General features: G+C 36.6%; 1 protein-coding gene across 2 annotated transcripts in view; it reads left to right on the top strand.

The window, feature by feature from the left end:
• The window catches only part of OSBPL7 (oxysterol binding protein like 7), a 63,876-nt gene extending 52,933 nt beyond the window's left edge, over positions 1 to 10,943 (top strand). For both annotated transcript variants that reach the window (XM_070729283.1, XM_070729282.1), the window contains 2 exons: positions 8,024 to 9,198; positions 9,512 to 10,943. In XM_070729283.1, coding sequence (XP_070585384.1) covers positions 8,024 to 8,132 — 109 coding nt within the window. In that variant the 3' untranslated portion in view covers positions 8,133 to 9,198; positions 9,512 to 10,943. The remainder of the gene's footprint in view (positions 1 to 8,023; positions 9,199 to 9,511) is intronic.
• The last annotated feature ends 4,665 nt before the right edge of the window (positions 10,944 to 15,608 follow it).

Genomic DNA, 15,608 nt, shown 5'->3' with positions numbered 1-15,608 from the left:
CCTCTGCCCGAGGAGCCATCGCTGAGACTCCAGAGGCAGCGGTTCGCCCCGCAGCTTCGAAGACGGGAGAACCGATCCTCTTTCTCTGAGAGGACCGGCCAGCGCTTTCTCCCCTCACCCAGCGGGAAGCTGAGAAAAAGCTCTAAATTGAAAGTTCTACATTTAACTAACTGAAAAAGAATACATCCGATAAAGGACTCAAGGTAAAAAATTTCCTCTTTGTTTCAAGACTAAAATCTGAAGATTTGATCGTGCGGAAGCCTCAAGGGAAAGCTTTCTTTAACGAGGCGAAAGTGAAAGTTTTTTTTTTTTTCTGAGTCTCATCCGCAAATAACAGCCGAGACTAAATTCTCTCATTTTCATTGTTTCCATCTTGTATTTGAATTTTGGAATCTATAAAACATTTTTTTTACCCTATGCTTCAATAAAAGAACTTGAACTGGAAATGACTAATTAGAAGATTTCAATGCTTAAAAGAAATTAGTAAAGATGACTAAAATTTCTTTTTTATAGTCTGTTAAAACATTGTGTTCCGGGCTGACATCTTAACAGCGGAGGAATATAACTTTGTTGCCTTATTTTTTTTTTCTCATCCTGTTGTCTTTGCAACATAATAACATTATATAACAACTTGAAAATAAATGGGAAATAGAAGGAACTGATACCTTTCCTTTGGAATATTTACCTTTGGATTAACCTATTTGGATTACTTGCTGATTGCCTTTGAATTACTTTGGATTACTTTGGATTACTCGCTGACTGCCTTTTTTCCTTGGGATTATTTTTTCTTCTGAGAACCTTTTCACATCTGCCTGGTCATATGAACTTCTGACTTCTAACCTGACTCCATCTTGGGATCTATTTTTTTTGCCTTTGTCTTGAATTTGGAAAAGAACATAGACTCCATTTTAACTACAAGAAAATTATTAATTTGACTTTTTTTTCTTTTCTTGAGACCTGCAATTGGGATTAAGTACAATTGTATTTTCTGACATTTGGATTCACACTCTTTATTCATCTAATATAATTTCCTGATTTATAAGAAGAACATAACTATATATACTGTGTTTTCTTTTTGATTAATTAACTCTTTTTTTGTTCTCCTTCTGATTTTCCTTCTTTTTATTCCTATTTCTAAAAGAAGTTTGAATTGAAGACTATGCATTGTTAGCAAACCTTGGTTTCCTGCTCTATTCTAATTATTTGAATTGAAATATTCCCCATTTCTTTTCTCTCTCTCCCTTTCTCTCCCTCTTCTTGCTGCCTTATTAAGTCTTTTTTCTCTCCCTTTTTTTCTCTGTACTTCCTTAAAATCTCCCTTTTTAAAATAGTTATTATTCTTTCTTTGCTGTCATTTATTTTGTCTTTGTATTAGACCATTTATTTTTAACTTTTACTGGTTTTCTATTCCTAAAAGTTTTACATTTGTTTTCTGAGTTATTATAGCTTTAAATTTTTAAATTTTTAAAATAATTAATAATAATATATATTGGATTTTGAATTTTGAATTTTCTTGATAATTGAATAGTTATAATTTAAGCGTAACCGCTAATAAAACAGATTGAATAGATTTGGAATTTATAGAAATTTTCTCCTTTTCACTATATATAAATTTAGATTGATTTAAATTAATTCAAATTTCAAACAGCGGATTCAAAATTGATAATGTCAACTTTTTCAACCGTTGTTAAAACAGTCAAAAAACAACCTACTGCAACAATCTCTTCTCCACAAGTGTCGCCGCGTCCTTCCCCGACGCACCAGGCGTCAGCTATGTCTTCCAAGGATAAAGAAAAAGACAAAACAATGCAGTCCAACTTTGCAACACTACAAGAAACTTTAAACAATATGCAGGACTTTATGTTTAAATCTCAAGAAAATGCTACTCAACAAAGAGAGGCTATAAAAGAGGATGCAACACAACAAAGAGAAGCTATAAAGGCAGACTTGACAGAATTCAAAAAGGAGATGGCCCAATTGAAAGTTGATATGGCCGAGGTGAAAGACCAGATAAAGGTGATTCAACAAACACTACAAGAAAGCGACGATCGCGTGAAAAAAGTTGAAGAGAAATCCGACAAAAATGCAAAAAGAATAGACTATCTTGAAGGGAGAGCTGATGCAAGACATAGAAGACATGATGAATCAATCATTCAGCTGGAGATGCAACGTGCTTCGTATGGACTACGATTTCAGAACATGAAAGAGGAAAAAGATGAAGATTTAAAAATGACTATGGCGGAAACTATTGGAGGAATACTCCAGGAGGATCCTGCTGCGCTAGTGAAAGAAATCGATGAAGTTTTCAGAACTTCGAATAGTTACATCCGTCGCCACAATCTCCCAAGAGAGATTCACATCAAATTTACCAGGAAAACTTTGCGAGATGACATACTCCACTGGGCAAGAAACTCCAAACTTCAACATCAAGGAGTGGAAATAAAAATATTAAAACAAGTTCCAAGAAGCGTCAGAGAGAGCAGAAGAGATTACCATTTTCTTACCAGAATTTTGATCAAAGAAAATATAACCTACCGTTGGTTAATTCCACAAGGCCTTTCTCTGACATGGCGCTCTACAAGATATAAGCTGGAAAACGTAGAACAAGCTAGGTACTTTTTCGAAAATAGTGGCATCAGCCACATGGATTTTTCAGATAATCAACAAGAGGCTCAACAACAATCAGCACAACAGCAACCAGTGGAGAAACTAGCAATCCAACAAGAAGAACTTTTGGGGGCCACTGCCCTGGCAATAGAGCAGGACCAAGGTGCTAGAAGAGTTCAACCCCAGCGAGAAACCAAAAAACCTACTAAATGACAACAACTAAAGACCTAAAGATCTTTTCGGTAAATGTCAATGGACTAAATGAACCAAGGAAAAGGAAACAAATCTTTTCCAAAATCAGAAGTCAAAATGCTCAAATTGCAATATTACAAGAAGTACATATTAAAAAAGATAACCAAAAATTATTGTTGAATCCTAAAATTGGAAAAATGTATGCTGCATTAGCAGATCAAAAAAAAAGAGGTGTGGTGATGTATGTAGAGAATTCTATAAATTCCAAACAAATATACAAAGACAATGATGGTAGAATACTAATTGTACAAGTTGATATTGAACCTAGACCTATAGTGGTTGTCTCTATTTATGCTCCCAATGAAGACCAAATGTCATTTTATAAAAATTTACACCAAATAATAATAGAGTTAGCTATTGAGAACGTATTAATAATAGGTGATTTTAATGCTATTGTGAATAGGCAACTAGATCATTCAGGGGGGGGGGAGCAATAGTAAAAGGAAAAAAACAAAAAGAAATTTACTACCTAGTACTTTCCAAAAAATGAAAACAGAATTATTGTTAAATGATATATGGAGGGAAAGACACCCCCATAAAAGACAATTTACGTTTTATTCTAATCCCCACAAAATTTGGACAAGAATAGACATGGTATGGACATCAAAAATGGCCGCAGAACAAATAAGGGAAGTAGAGATAGATGTTAATACATGGGCCGACCACAACCCAATAGTGGTTTATATAAGAACGAATAATAAGCAGAATACTTGGTGGATGAATAGAAATATATTAAAAGATAAGAAATATAAGGATTGGATTGAAAAGGAATTAAAAATATTTCTTGAAATTAATAAAACCCCAGACACTACTCCACAGAATTTATGGGATACACTCAAAGCTTATATAAGAGGGTTAACAATATCCTATATAGCAAAATACAATAAGGAAAATAAACTAAAGTATGTACAATTAATAAATGAATTAAAACAACTGGAATTTGCATCGCAGCAACACACCAAGAATAGAGATTTTAAAACAGAAATAAATGTAATTAAACATAAAATTAGAATTATAGAACAAAATCAAATAACTGAAAAAATTAAAAGAGCAAAACAGCATTATTTTGAACATGCAAATAAACCGGGAAGATGGTTAGCATATAAACTTAGAAAGCAGAGCCAATCCAAATTGATAAAAAAATTAGAAGATAAGGATGGTACAATAAAATACGATACAGAAGGAAAGGCGGATATTGTCTATAATTTTTATAAAGATCTCTATGCCAAAGACAATGTTAGCGAAGATGAAGTTTTTAATTACTTACAGGCTTCAAAACTACCACAAATAACAGAAGACCAACAGACTATGTTGGATGGACCAATAACCATGGAAGAACTCCTAACTACAATTAAAAAACAGAAGAACAATAAGGCCACCGGCCCGGATGCTATACCGGCAGAATGGTATAATATAGAAAACGAAATAGTAAGAAACCATATGTTAGAAACTTTTAATTTATGTAGACTTGAGGGTAAAATTCCGAAATCTTGGTCAGAATCGTTGACAACTTTAATACATAAACCCGGTACTGACCCAGTAAAAATCAAAAATTATAGACCCATATCGTTATTAAATGTAGATTATAAAATATTTATTGCCATTTATGCAGATAGACTTAAAAGAATTATAAATGGAATAATACATCAAGACCAAAATGGATTCCTACCAGGGCGACAAATTAAAAACAACTTGAGAACGGTAATAAATACATTAGAATATTATGAACAACATTCAGATAAGACAGCATCTTTAATGTTTTTAGATGCTCAAAAGGCCTTTGACAACGTTAACTGGACATTTATAAAAATGCAATTAAACAAAATGAGGTTTGGCCCAAAATTTGTTAATTTAATAGATACTATATATTCAAAACAAACGACTAAGATAATATTAAATAATAACCAACTACAAACACTTGATATAAATAAGGGAGTTCGTCAGGGATGTCCTATATCACCATTGCTATTTATTATGACACTTGAAACTTTATTAATTAAAATAAGAGCGGATTCTGATATAAAAGGTTTAACAATAGGAGACGAAACTTACAAACTTCAAGCTTTTGCAGATGACTTAACGTTTATAATTGAAGAACCGATAACAACAGTACCTTTTTTATTACAAACTATCGAACAATTTGGAAATGTAGCAGGTTTAAAGATAAATAAAAGTAAAACTTCTTTCTTAACTAAAAATATGAATAAAATACAAGAAACTAAATTAGAAAATATTTCTGGAATAAAAACTGTAAAGAAAGTAAAATACTTAGGAATAAACTTAACAGCGAAAACAATAACATTAAAAAATGATAATTACATAAAATTATTAGCAGAAATTAAAAAAGATTTAGAAACGTGGAATAACCTGAAAATATCATTTTTAGGAAGAATTGCTACAATTAAGATGAATATTTTGCCTAAGGTTTTATTTCTCTTCCAGGTAATCCCAATAAATCCAGGAGGAAATTTTTTTAGAACCATGACAAATTTAGTTAAAAAATTTATATGGCAAGGGAAAAAAGCAAGGATAAAAATAAACTGTTTAGAAGACATTAAAGAAAGAGGAGGATTTGGTCTTCCAAATTGGAAATTATATTACCAGGCCGCCGCCTTAACATGGATTAAAGATTGGATAACTTTAGAGAATAAAAGAATATTAAATCTAGAAGGACATGATCTCATGTTGGGTTGGCATGCATTTATATGGTACGATAAGGAAAAAAACCATTCATACTTTAAAAGACACACATTAAGGAAGTACTTATTAGAGGTTTGGAAAGATATAAAGAAAAATCATTTCTTAAATGTTCCAGAATGGATAGCCCCCCTAGAAGCAATAACACATCCAAAGTCCATAAAAGACACGAAAATATTTTATAGATATAAAGAACTATTAAACGACCAGATGAAGTTAAAACCTAGGAATAAACTACAAGAAGAAGGAATAATAATAGACTGGTGGCATTATGCCCAGATTCGATCCAGATACCAGAAGGATAAAACTCTTTACATTTTTAATAAAAGTAAGAACTTGCTAAGTAATTTAATTATTACCAACTCACCAAAAATGATAGGGAAAATATATAAATTTCTTATCGCTTACAAAAATATAGAGCTGACTTTAAAAGATACTATGATAAGATGGTGCAGAAATATAGGTAAGGAAATAGATATAGACACCTGGGAAAAAGTTTGGATCAATAATTGGAAAATGACCAAGTCAGTTTCATTAAAAGAAAACCAAATTAAAATGTTTTATAGATGGCACCTCCCACCAAACAGGATAGCAAAAATGTTTCCAAAAACATCCCCACTATGTTGGAAATGTAAGAAAGATATAGGAACTTATTACCATCAATGATGGTCATGTGGTAAAGCTAAAACTTATTGGAAGATGATTGAGAAGATATTAAAAGAAATATTAAAGCATGATATAGATAACACCCCGGAATTTTACTTATTAGGAATTACTAATCAGACTTATAAGAAAGAAACTCTTTATTTAATCATACATATATTAACTGCGGCTAGAATAATATATGCGCAAAACTGGAAGGGGGAGGAAATCCCCAAGAAAGAAGAAGTTATAGCCAAAATATTAGATTGCGCCGAAATGGATATGATGACAAGACGATTAAACGATCAAGAAGATACTAAATTTTATGAAACATGGAATAATGTATATAGATGGTTAGATAAGAAAAAATAAGAGATAGATTTGTTTTTACTTAGGTAATAACAATATTACCATTAGTTCAAATGTATTTGTAGAGGATTTTGTTATAATAGTTTACTTATAAGTAACATATTAAGAATTTTGTTTTATTTGTTTAAATGTTTGATTAGATGAATATAGTACCTATAAACGATATATTAAGAATCTTTACTTATACCGTACTAACATTGCATTTAAGATTTGAAAACATATTAAGAATTTTGTTTTATTTGTTTAAATGTTTGATTAGTTGAATATAGTACCTATAAACAATATATTAAGAATTTTTACTTATACCGTACTAACATTGCATTCAAGATTTGAAAATTTTTTATCAGAACTTTTTAACATTTAACAAATGTTTGATTATGTATTCTTTTTTCTATTTGAATGTATACTTTCAAAAGTAGCGGGGAAATACATCCCCATTTTATGTTTAATGTTTGTAAGTCTGTATGTCTATTTTATGAAAAATAATAAAAAAAAATTTAAAAAAAAAAACTGCAAAGATTGGTTTTAAAACATGTGATCAGCACTTAAAAACTGTTAAGTTGTGGTTAAGCAGAAGTTCCTGTTGTAATCTTGTTTTTATATTTTATTATAGTTTCAGCTATGTATACGGTGGGTTAAAGTTTGTTAACATTCTAGTTCTCTAGTTCTGGTGGGATGTAAAAATAGGGAAAAAAATTTAGAAATTAGAAATAGGAATGAAGACTATGTGGCCTTTAGAAGTAGCTGGGTTTGTAATTCACAGCATTCCTCACTCTGGACCTCTTGTCTGGAGATTAGCAATATGTTTCTGCAGCAGATGTGGTTTTATAAAATTTCCCATTTCTGTATTAGAAACATAGAAACATAGAAGACTGACGGCAGAAAAAGACCTCATGGTCCGAGTCTTCAGAGAGGGGCGGCATACAAATCCAAATAATAAATAAAATCTAGTCTGCCCTTATACTATTTCCTGTATTTTATCTTAGGATGGATATATGTTTATCCCAGGCATGTTTAAATTCAGTTACTGTGGATTTACCAACCACGTCTGCTGGAAGTTTGTTCCAAGGATCTATTACTCTTTCAGTGAAATAATATTTTCTCACGTTGCTTTTGATCTTTCCCCCAACTAACTTCAGATTGTGTCCCCTTGTTCTTGTGTTCACTTTCCTATTAAAAACACTTCCCTCCTGAACCTTATTTAACCCTTTAACATATTTAAATGTTTCGATCATGTCCCCCCTTTTCCTTCTGTCCTCCAGACTATACAGATTGAGTTCATTAAGTCTTTCCTGATACGTTTTATGCTTAAGACCTTCCACCATTCTTGTAGCCCGTCTTTGGACCCGTTCAATTTTGTCAATATCTTTTTGTAGGTGAGGTCTGTGGTATTAAAGATTTTCCTTTTGCCAAGCCTAGTTGCTGATGGGTTTCCTTTCTTTCTTTTTCTTGACAGAAGGCAAGTGGATGCCAATGGCAAGGAGTCTTGGGTAAGCAACAATACTTACTGGAAGCTGAGGACAGAGCCAGGATTCGGCAATATGGACAGTGCGGTCTTGTGGTAGCTGCTACCATTTGCAAGAGCAGCGGTGCCTTCCCACCATCTCCCAAAGTGGGTGAATAGAAAGCAAGGGTCTCTTGCTGGATAAGCACAAAGTGATCAAGGCATGTAACCCCGGAATACCAGCAGTTTATGAAGTAAAGGGGGGACTGTCTCCTAGATGTTGTGCTATTCACTTCCAAAGCAGCACTCTTAAGAAAGACAAACCATGTCCATCTGCCATGCTTGCACTGCTGCCTGCTGGTTAGGCAGACATTGGTGGACCTTTGGATTGTCATGAGTGAAGTTGGCAATAGGAAGCACTTTAATCTCACTTGGATCTTGAAGAGCAGAGCAGAAGCGATAAGGCTAGTCAATTTAGATTGCTCCAAAACATGTATAAATAAATTTTATATTCAAAGCTTGCCTTTTGTTCAAGTAACAGCAGCGTATGCTGGAGGATACTATCTTGGGATAGGAGGCATTGGAGCAATTGTTTGCTTGCACAAAGGAGTTAGGGGCATGAAGATTTGGGTCTTCTGGCTACTAGCAGTGATCTTCTAGGGTGATTGTGTTCTCACATGCTTTTTAAAAAAAATTGAACACCACATTCCTTTGAAAGGAATTAGATGCTGTCTCAAGCAGGGTAGCTTTGATGAAGTATGGCCCAATTGGGCTAAAAGTTCTGCCTCTGGAACAGTTCTGCCTCTGGATTTGCAACAACTGTCTGAAGAGAGCTCTTCTTAAGGCATTGGTGGAAACTTGACATCAGTTGGAGTGATGTTTCCTCCATCCTCAAATGCCAGATTTTTGCTGTCTTTGTGTACCTCTCTGGGCAAAACCCGGGTCTTTGTAGGCAGAATGCCTTAAGAAAGCATTTTGGGGGCTTTCCCTGAACCCCTTATCTATCCCACTGTTTTGTGTGGTTTACCTTCCTTCCTTTTGTGCTTATCGTCCTTTCTTTTTCCTTAGCACAAAATATGTTTCTTTTCTGCTCTGCTATGTTTCCTTAGCATATGAAGCAATAATTAAAACGGGGATCTGTGGAGGAGAATCTCAAGCGAAAGAGTGTGGATTCATCTAATACAGGGGTAGGGAACGTTGGCTCTTCTATGACTTGTGGACTTCTCCCAGAATTCTCTGAACTAGAATGATTGGCTCAGGAATCCTGGGAGTTGAAGTCCACAATTCTCTGAACTAGAATGATTGGCTCAACTCCCAGAATTCTCTGAACTAGAATGATTGGCTCAGGAATCCTGGGAGTTGAAGTCCACAATTCTCTGAACTAGAATGATTGGCTCAACTCCCAGAATTCTCTGAACTAGAATGATTGGCTCAGGAATCCTGGGAGTTGAAGTCCACAAGTCATAGAAGAGCCAACGTTCCCTACCCCTGATCTAATAGCTCAGGGCAGGGTCTGCCAGAGGTGTGATTGTATTGAGTGAAGAAGTGTGGAAAGACCATGCATGACAGACATGGCAGATTATGAAAATTGAAAGCAAGTATAGGCTGGTTGTCAGAATGGTTAGAGAGGAAACAGGTGTGCTTCGGTTTTCTCCCGTGGAAGCAAAATAAAGCAAAACATAGCAAGAGTATAGGGTGGTGTGAATTCTGGGCACCTGGCTTTTATTTCTAATGGATAAATCAAAGGAGGACGGAAAAGATCTCTGCCTGTACCCACCCAGCCTTCAAGCCATCATACAACAACAGCCCAGCAGCCATACACATGAGATTGTTGGATACTTGACATTCTACCGTTCATTGGGCATGGATGGGACACTATTCAGATTTAGGATTTATCTCAGTTTACTCAGGCTCTCACAATTATTTCTTTAGTTTTGGCATTCTTTGTTTTATGTCCCCATTCCCTATCCCAAAATACTCCAAACATAGGGGGGGAAAGTTGGCTGGAAATTATCACACATCTTTATGATGCTAATATATTTGATCTGTGCCAGACTGTGGTCCCAGGACCATCTTCTGTGACCTTATACTTTATATGTATTTACCAGAGCTTTCTCAGCATTAAAAAAATATACCTCCAACATTGTACTGCTCTCTACAGCATTAGTGGAAAATTGCAGGGCAGGGCAGAACAGCCAAAAGTTTACACAGCTTTATGTTTCTTTTTTGGTGTTAAACTGAGTCTTTCATCACAGATCATTAGGAAGGAAGTCTTTGTTGCTAGCACAGTGGGTTGTACAATATCAAACACTGCTGATCAGTGTCCCCTATTACAACTCTCCTAGGACACCTCTCTTGGCTTGTTTATTAACCCAGCATAACATTTATGTGTTTCTGAAAGGGGTGGCATCGTTCACTGGATTCCTGGAAAGTACTTTGACTTCCAAATTTGCTGTGAGATATTGTGGATTGGTGTGTTTGGGTAAAATTGTGCCGAGTCTTACACTGAGATTATAGGAAAAGACCTGGAAAAATTTATTTCCATATGATTCCCATATGATTCCGGTGGGGGCCAAGCTCTTTTAGCTTGTAGGGTTCAATTTGGATCCATTTATTTTGCTGTTTGATACAATGATGTGATGACTGCTGCATGCAGGGAAGGATGTTGTTTTCCCTGTGACCTGCACTTAAAAAATTCAATCATACACAGTCGAGTAGATGTCCTCTGTGTGAGTCTGTCTCTCTCTGTGTGCTTGAGTGTCTTTAATGTTTTGTCTTTCCCAAGTGCAGGTCAACCTGCTATCATTTACCTCTTCCGGCAGGTCCGGTCCTAAGTTTCTACTCCATCTTTTATGTTCATATTAATTGGCCTATGTCCTTGTACTGTAGCTTGAACAATCAATGGCATGTCTAATTAAAAAGAATTTGGAAAGTTCTAGTGTGGGGGAGTCATTTTTAAAACCTGAGAAGCTTATTTTCTAAGTCTTTCTGATACGTGTTTCTCATGAATATCAATTTAAAACAATAAGTACTATCCTTTTACAGGTAGAAGAACTTGACTTAAAACTATAGTTGAGCCCAGAATTACAGTCATAAATTGAGGCCACACATGACTGGATTCAAAGTTACAGCCATTTTTATGATGATTGTTAAAGAAGCACCAAGATCGTTAAGTGGATTCATTTTTCCCAATGGGTAATTTTGACCAGAAAACACAAGCAAATGCCAGAAAAAGGCAAAAAAACCACCATTGCATATCATAGTTCCATGACTGTAGAATACTGCAAAGAGCCATAAAGGTGATCTGGCTGCCAAGGTCCCAAAATGCAATCGCGTGGCCATGTGTGTATGCAACTACTGTTTAAACATTTAAACATGCCTGGGATAAACATATATCCATTGTAAGATAAAATACAGGAAATAGTATAAGGGCAGACTAGATGGACCATGAGGTGTTTTTCTGCCGTCAGTCTTCTATGTTTCTATAATTTAGAAAATGGAACTTGGCAAGTCCATCATAACTTCAAAGACTCATTAAGTGGTCAATTGTAAGTAGAGGACTATCTATATAAATCATTTGAAGAAGGTGATTCAGAACACATTGGAAACTATGCATTTTTTTTTTGAGGATTGTTAAAATGGCTGTGAGTTTTACAAGACTCCTGACTGCTTTGAAATTTCCTTTTTTTGTGTGTGGGTGTGTACTAGGATGATCTGTCAATTGACTGAGCCGCACATGTATGTGTTTCTGTAGTTAGGAGCAGTTTCTATAAGTCAGCCTTGTAAAAGACATAATTGTCTTTTAAATATTTTTCACAGTCCTAGTATTTATAACAACGAGGCAATGAAACTCTTCCAATTTCCGTTATTCATAGAAACATAGAAGATTGACAGCAGAAAAAGACCTCATGGTCCATCTAGTCTTCCCTTATACTATTTCCTGTATTTTATCTTAGGATGGATATATGTTTATCCCAGGCATGTTTAAATTCAGTTACTGTGGATTTACCAACCACGTCTGCTGGAAGTTTGCTCCAAGCATTCAATTTATCTCTGGTCACTCTGCTTAATTACAAAAGATGGATAATGTTAAAATTCAGCAACATTAGAAGGGTAATAGAAATGATCTAAAGTGCTTAATATGTTGTTTTAGTATTCTTTTAGGCTCAGTATCATTTTTTTCTGAGCAGAGCTGTCATATCTAGGCATGATGTTTATGCAGCTCTTGAAATTATTTAACTACAAATCCTATTTTGGAGGCAAGTCCTCTATTAAACTGGAATAGTCCTACACAGAGCATTACAACTGGTATCCTTTAGATGTATTTTGACAGATTAAAAAATAATTGTATATTTTACCCCAGTAGTTTAGGAAAATATTTTTATCTTCATGTTGCAGGAAATAAGAAATGTACTGGGCCTGGGGAAATAACTTGCATGAGGAAATTGATGAATCCCTAATGTTATTGTAGTGAAACCCAGCATTTGCTTATCAGTGACCTAGTCTCTTAGTTGCTATGAAACTTTTCATTTACTAATATTACCAAAGATTAGAAAAACCAAGTACAGTGATACCTTGTCTTACAAACTTAATTGGTTCTGGGACGAGGTTCTTAAGGTGAAAAGTTTGTAAGACGAAACAATGCTTCCCATAGGAATCAATGGAAAAGCGATTAATGCGTGCAAGCCCAAAATTCACCCCTTTTGCCAGCCGAAGCGCCTGTTTTTGTGCTGCTGGGAGTCCCCTGAGGTTCCCCTCCATAGGAAACCCCACCTCCGGACTTCTGTGTTTTTGCGATGCTGCAGGGGAATCCCAGCATCGCAAAAATGAGTGCTTCGCTGGTAATGGAAGTCCGGAGGTGGGGTTTCCGAGCGAAGGGAGCATCAGTGAAATCGCAGCATTGCAAAAACACCGAAGTCCTCGAAACCCCACCTCCGGACCTCTGTTTTTGCAATGCTGCGATTTCACTGAGGCTCCCCTCCATAGGAAACCCCGCCTCCGGACTTCCGTTGCCAGCAAAGCACCCATTTTTGAGCCCCGGCAGCGCAAAAACGGGTGCTTCACTGGCAACGGAAGTCCAGAGGCGGGGCATCCCAGCGGCAGCGGTGGGTTTGTAAGGTGAAAATAGTTTGTAAGAAGAGGCAAAGAAATCTTAAACCCCAGGTTTGTATCTCAAAAAGTTTGTATGAGGCGTTTTTTAAGACAAGGTATCACTGTAGTTGGGCGTGCAGGAAAGTACCTTCTTCTGCTCAACAATCTATAGCATAGCTTAATATGGTGGCCTGGTTCATATAATGTGAGACTATGGCTGGATTCTTCAAACGTATTGAGTCACTCAACTCAGTTTAATATAGTAATGTGCAAACCCAATCATGGTGTACGCCACTGCAAAACTACCACCAGAATTCATGTTTGAACCAAAACAAAAAAAGTACTTTTGCTGGAATGCCTGTCCACTTATCCTGTCCAGTATTATTAAATTTAATCCCAGCATTATAACTCCAAGACCACTGCCTTCATTAATTTCATGGATTACTTAAAAAGGATGTTGAGACTCTAGAAAGAGTGCGGAGAAGATCAACAAAGATGATTAGAGGACTTGAGGCTAAAACATATGAAGAACGGTTGCAGGAACTTGCTATGTGTAGTTTAATGAAAAGAAGGGGAGACATGATAGCAGTGTTCCAATATCTCAGAGGTTGCAACAAAGAGGAGGAAGTCACGCTATTTTCCAAAGCATCTGAGGATGGGTCAAGCAACAGGTGGAAACTAATCAAGGAGAGAAGCAACTTAGAACTAAGGGGAAATTTCTTATAAAATTAGAACAATTGATCATGGAACAACTTGCCTTCAAAGTTGTGAATGCTCCAACACTGGAAATTTTTAAGATGTTGGATAATCATGTGTCTGAAGTAGTGTAGGGTCTCCTGTCCGAGCAGGGGGTTGGAATAGAAGACCTCCAAGGTCCCTTCCAACTCTGCTGTTACTGTTGTTATTATTACAGTGGTACCTCTACTTAAGAACTTAATTCGTTTCATGACCAGGTTCTTAAGTAGAAAAGTTTGTAAATAGAAGCAATTTTTCCCATAGGAATCAATGTAAAAGCAAATAATGCATGCAAACCCATCAGGAAAGAAATAAAAGCTTGGAATTTGGGTGGGAGGAGGAGGAGGAAGAAGAGAAGGAGGAGAGTCGCTGCCGGAGGAAGAAGGTGCGGTGAGGAGAATCAAAAAAATCCAAAACTTTAAGGCTTTAAAAAAAAAGAGGGACTCTAGGTGGGGAGGAGGAGCACTCGCCTCCTGTACACCAGGTGCAAGGCTGCCTCCCATATAATGCGCCAGAGAGAAAAACCCAGGCAGGCAAGAGGGGAACCTCCCGCTCTGTTGACCGAAAGGCGGCAGCTGCTACTGCTGTACCTGCTTCTCTTCCTCCCCATGCTGAAGGGCTCCCCTCTTCTCTCTCACTCGCTTTGTAGTCAGTGCCTTTCCTTCACTGTGGTGACTTCTCTCTCGGTTTGGCTGAAGCTGAGTTGCCCCCTTTTGCCTTTCCGTGCCCAGATGCTCCAGGAGGCAACCTCACACCAGGTGTGTAGGAGGCAGCGCGAGGGAGTCACCATAGCAAAGTGGTTTATTCCCTCTCCAAGTGCCCAGAGAAAGGAAAATGCTCCCTTCGCTCTGGGCTGCCCAGAGTGAAGGGAGCGTTTCCTTTCTCTGGGCGCTGGCAGAGGTTTATTCCCTCTCCAAATGCCCAGAAAAACGGAAATGCTTTGTTTGCTCTGGACTGCCAATGCCTCCTTAAGCGTTACCGAAAGGCTCCTCTGCCAGCCCAAAAAAGCCCAAAATGGCCAGGATTAAAGAGGGAATGGCAGGAAACTTGCCAGGCCTTCGTGCTGCTCTCAAATTTCCCGGGAAATTTTTCTGTGCTTGGGTTCTTAAGTAGAAAATTATTCTTAAGAAGGGGCAAAAAAATCTTGAACACCTGGTTCTTATCTAGAAAAGACCTTAAGAAGAGGCATTCTTAAGTAGAGGTACCACTGTATTATTGTTCCATTATGATTTTTGCCTACAGAGAACACTGGATGGTGATAGGGCACAATGTTGAATCAGAGCTAATTGAGGGAGAATTCTGATTTAGGATTTCCCCCTACTGGCCTAATTCGTTGAGGGCCATTTATATGTTATACAACAGAGAGCAAGCATCCACATTTTAGTTTAATGTTTGATTGGTTTATGGCTTCATTATTCTCTATGACCTCTCCCCTATTTACTGTAAACAAACATATTGTGTAAAGTATAAATAAAAAGGACTGTGAATTGCCTCACAGCTGCAAGCTAAGTATCACAGAACTGATAAGGGACTTGTACAAATTACCAGTTTGTTTGGAGACAAGTGCTCTTTGCTATACAAAAAGAGGGCTTGGTTTAAGTGAATTTTCATTATAAAGAACATTGTTTTGAATTTTCAAACGTGTGTGTCTGAAATTTGTACCTGTGAATTTTTGGGAGGATTCTACCAGAGAGCCCTACAGAACTAGTTGCTGATCCTCACTTCCCTGCAAAGTGGGTTGCTGTGATCACTTCTGCCTCAGTGAAGACAT

This window comes from Erythrolamprus reginae, chromosome Z, assembly GCF_031021105.1.
Source record: "Erythrolamprus reginae isolate rEryReg1 chromosome Z, rEryReg1.hap1, whole genome shotgun sequence".
NCBI lineage: Eukaryota > Metazoa > Chordata > Lepidosauria > Squamata > Dipsadidae > Erythrolamprus > Erythrolamprus reginae.
Note: the sequence above shows the minus strand (reverse complement) of the source record. Positions and strands in the feature narration are given on the sequence as shown.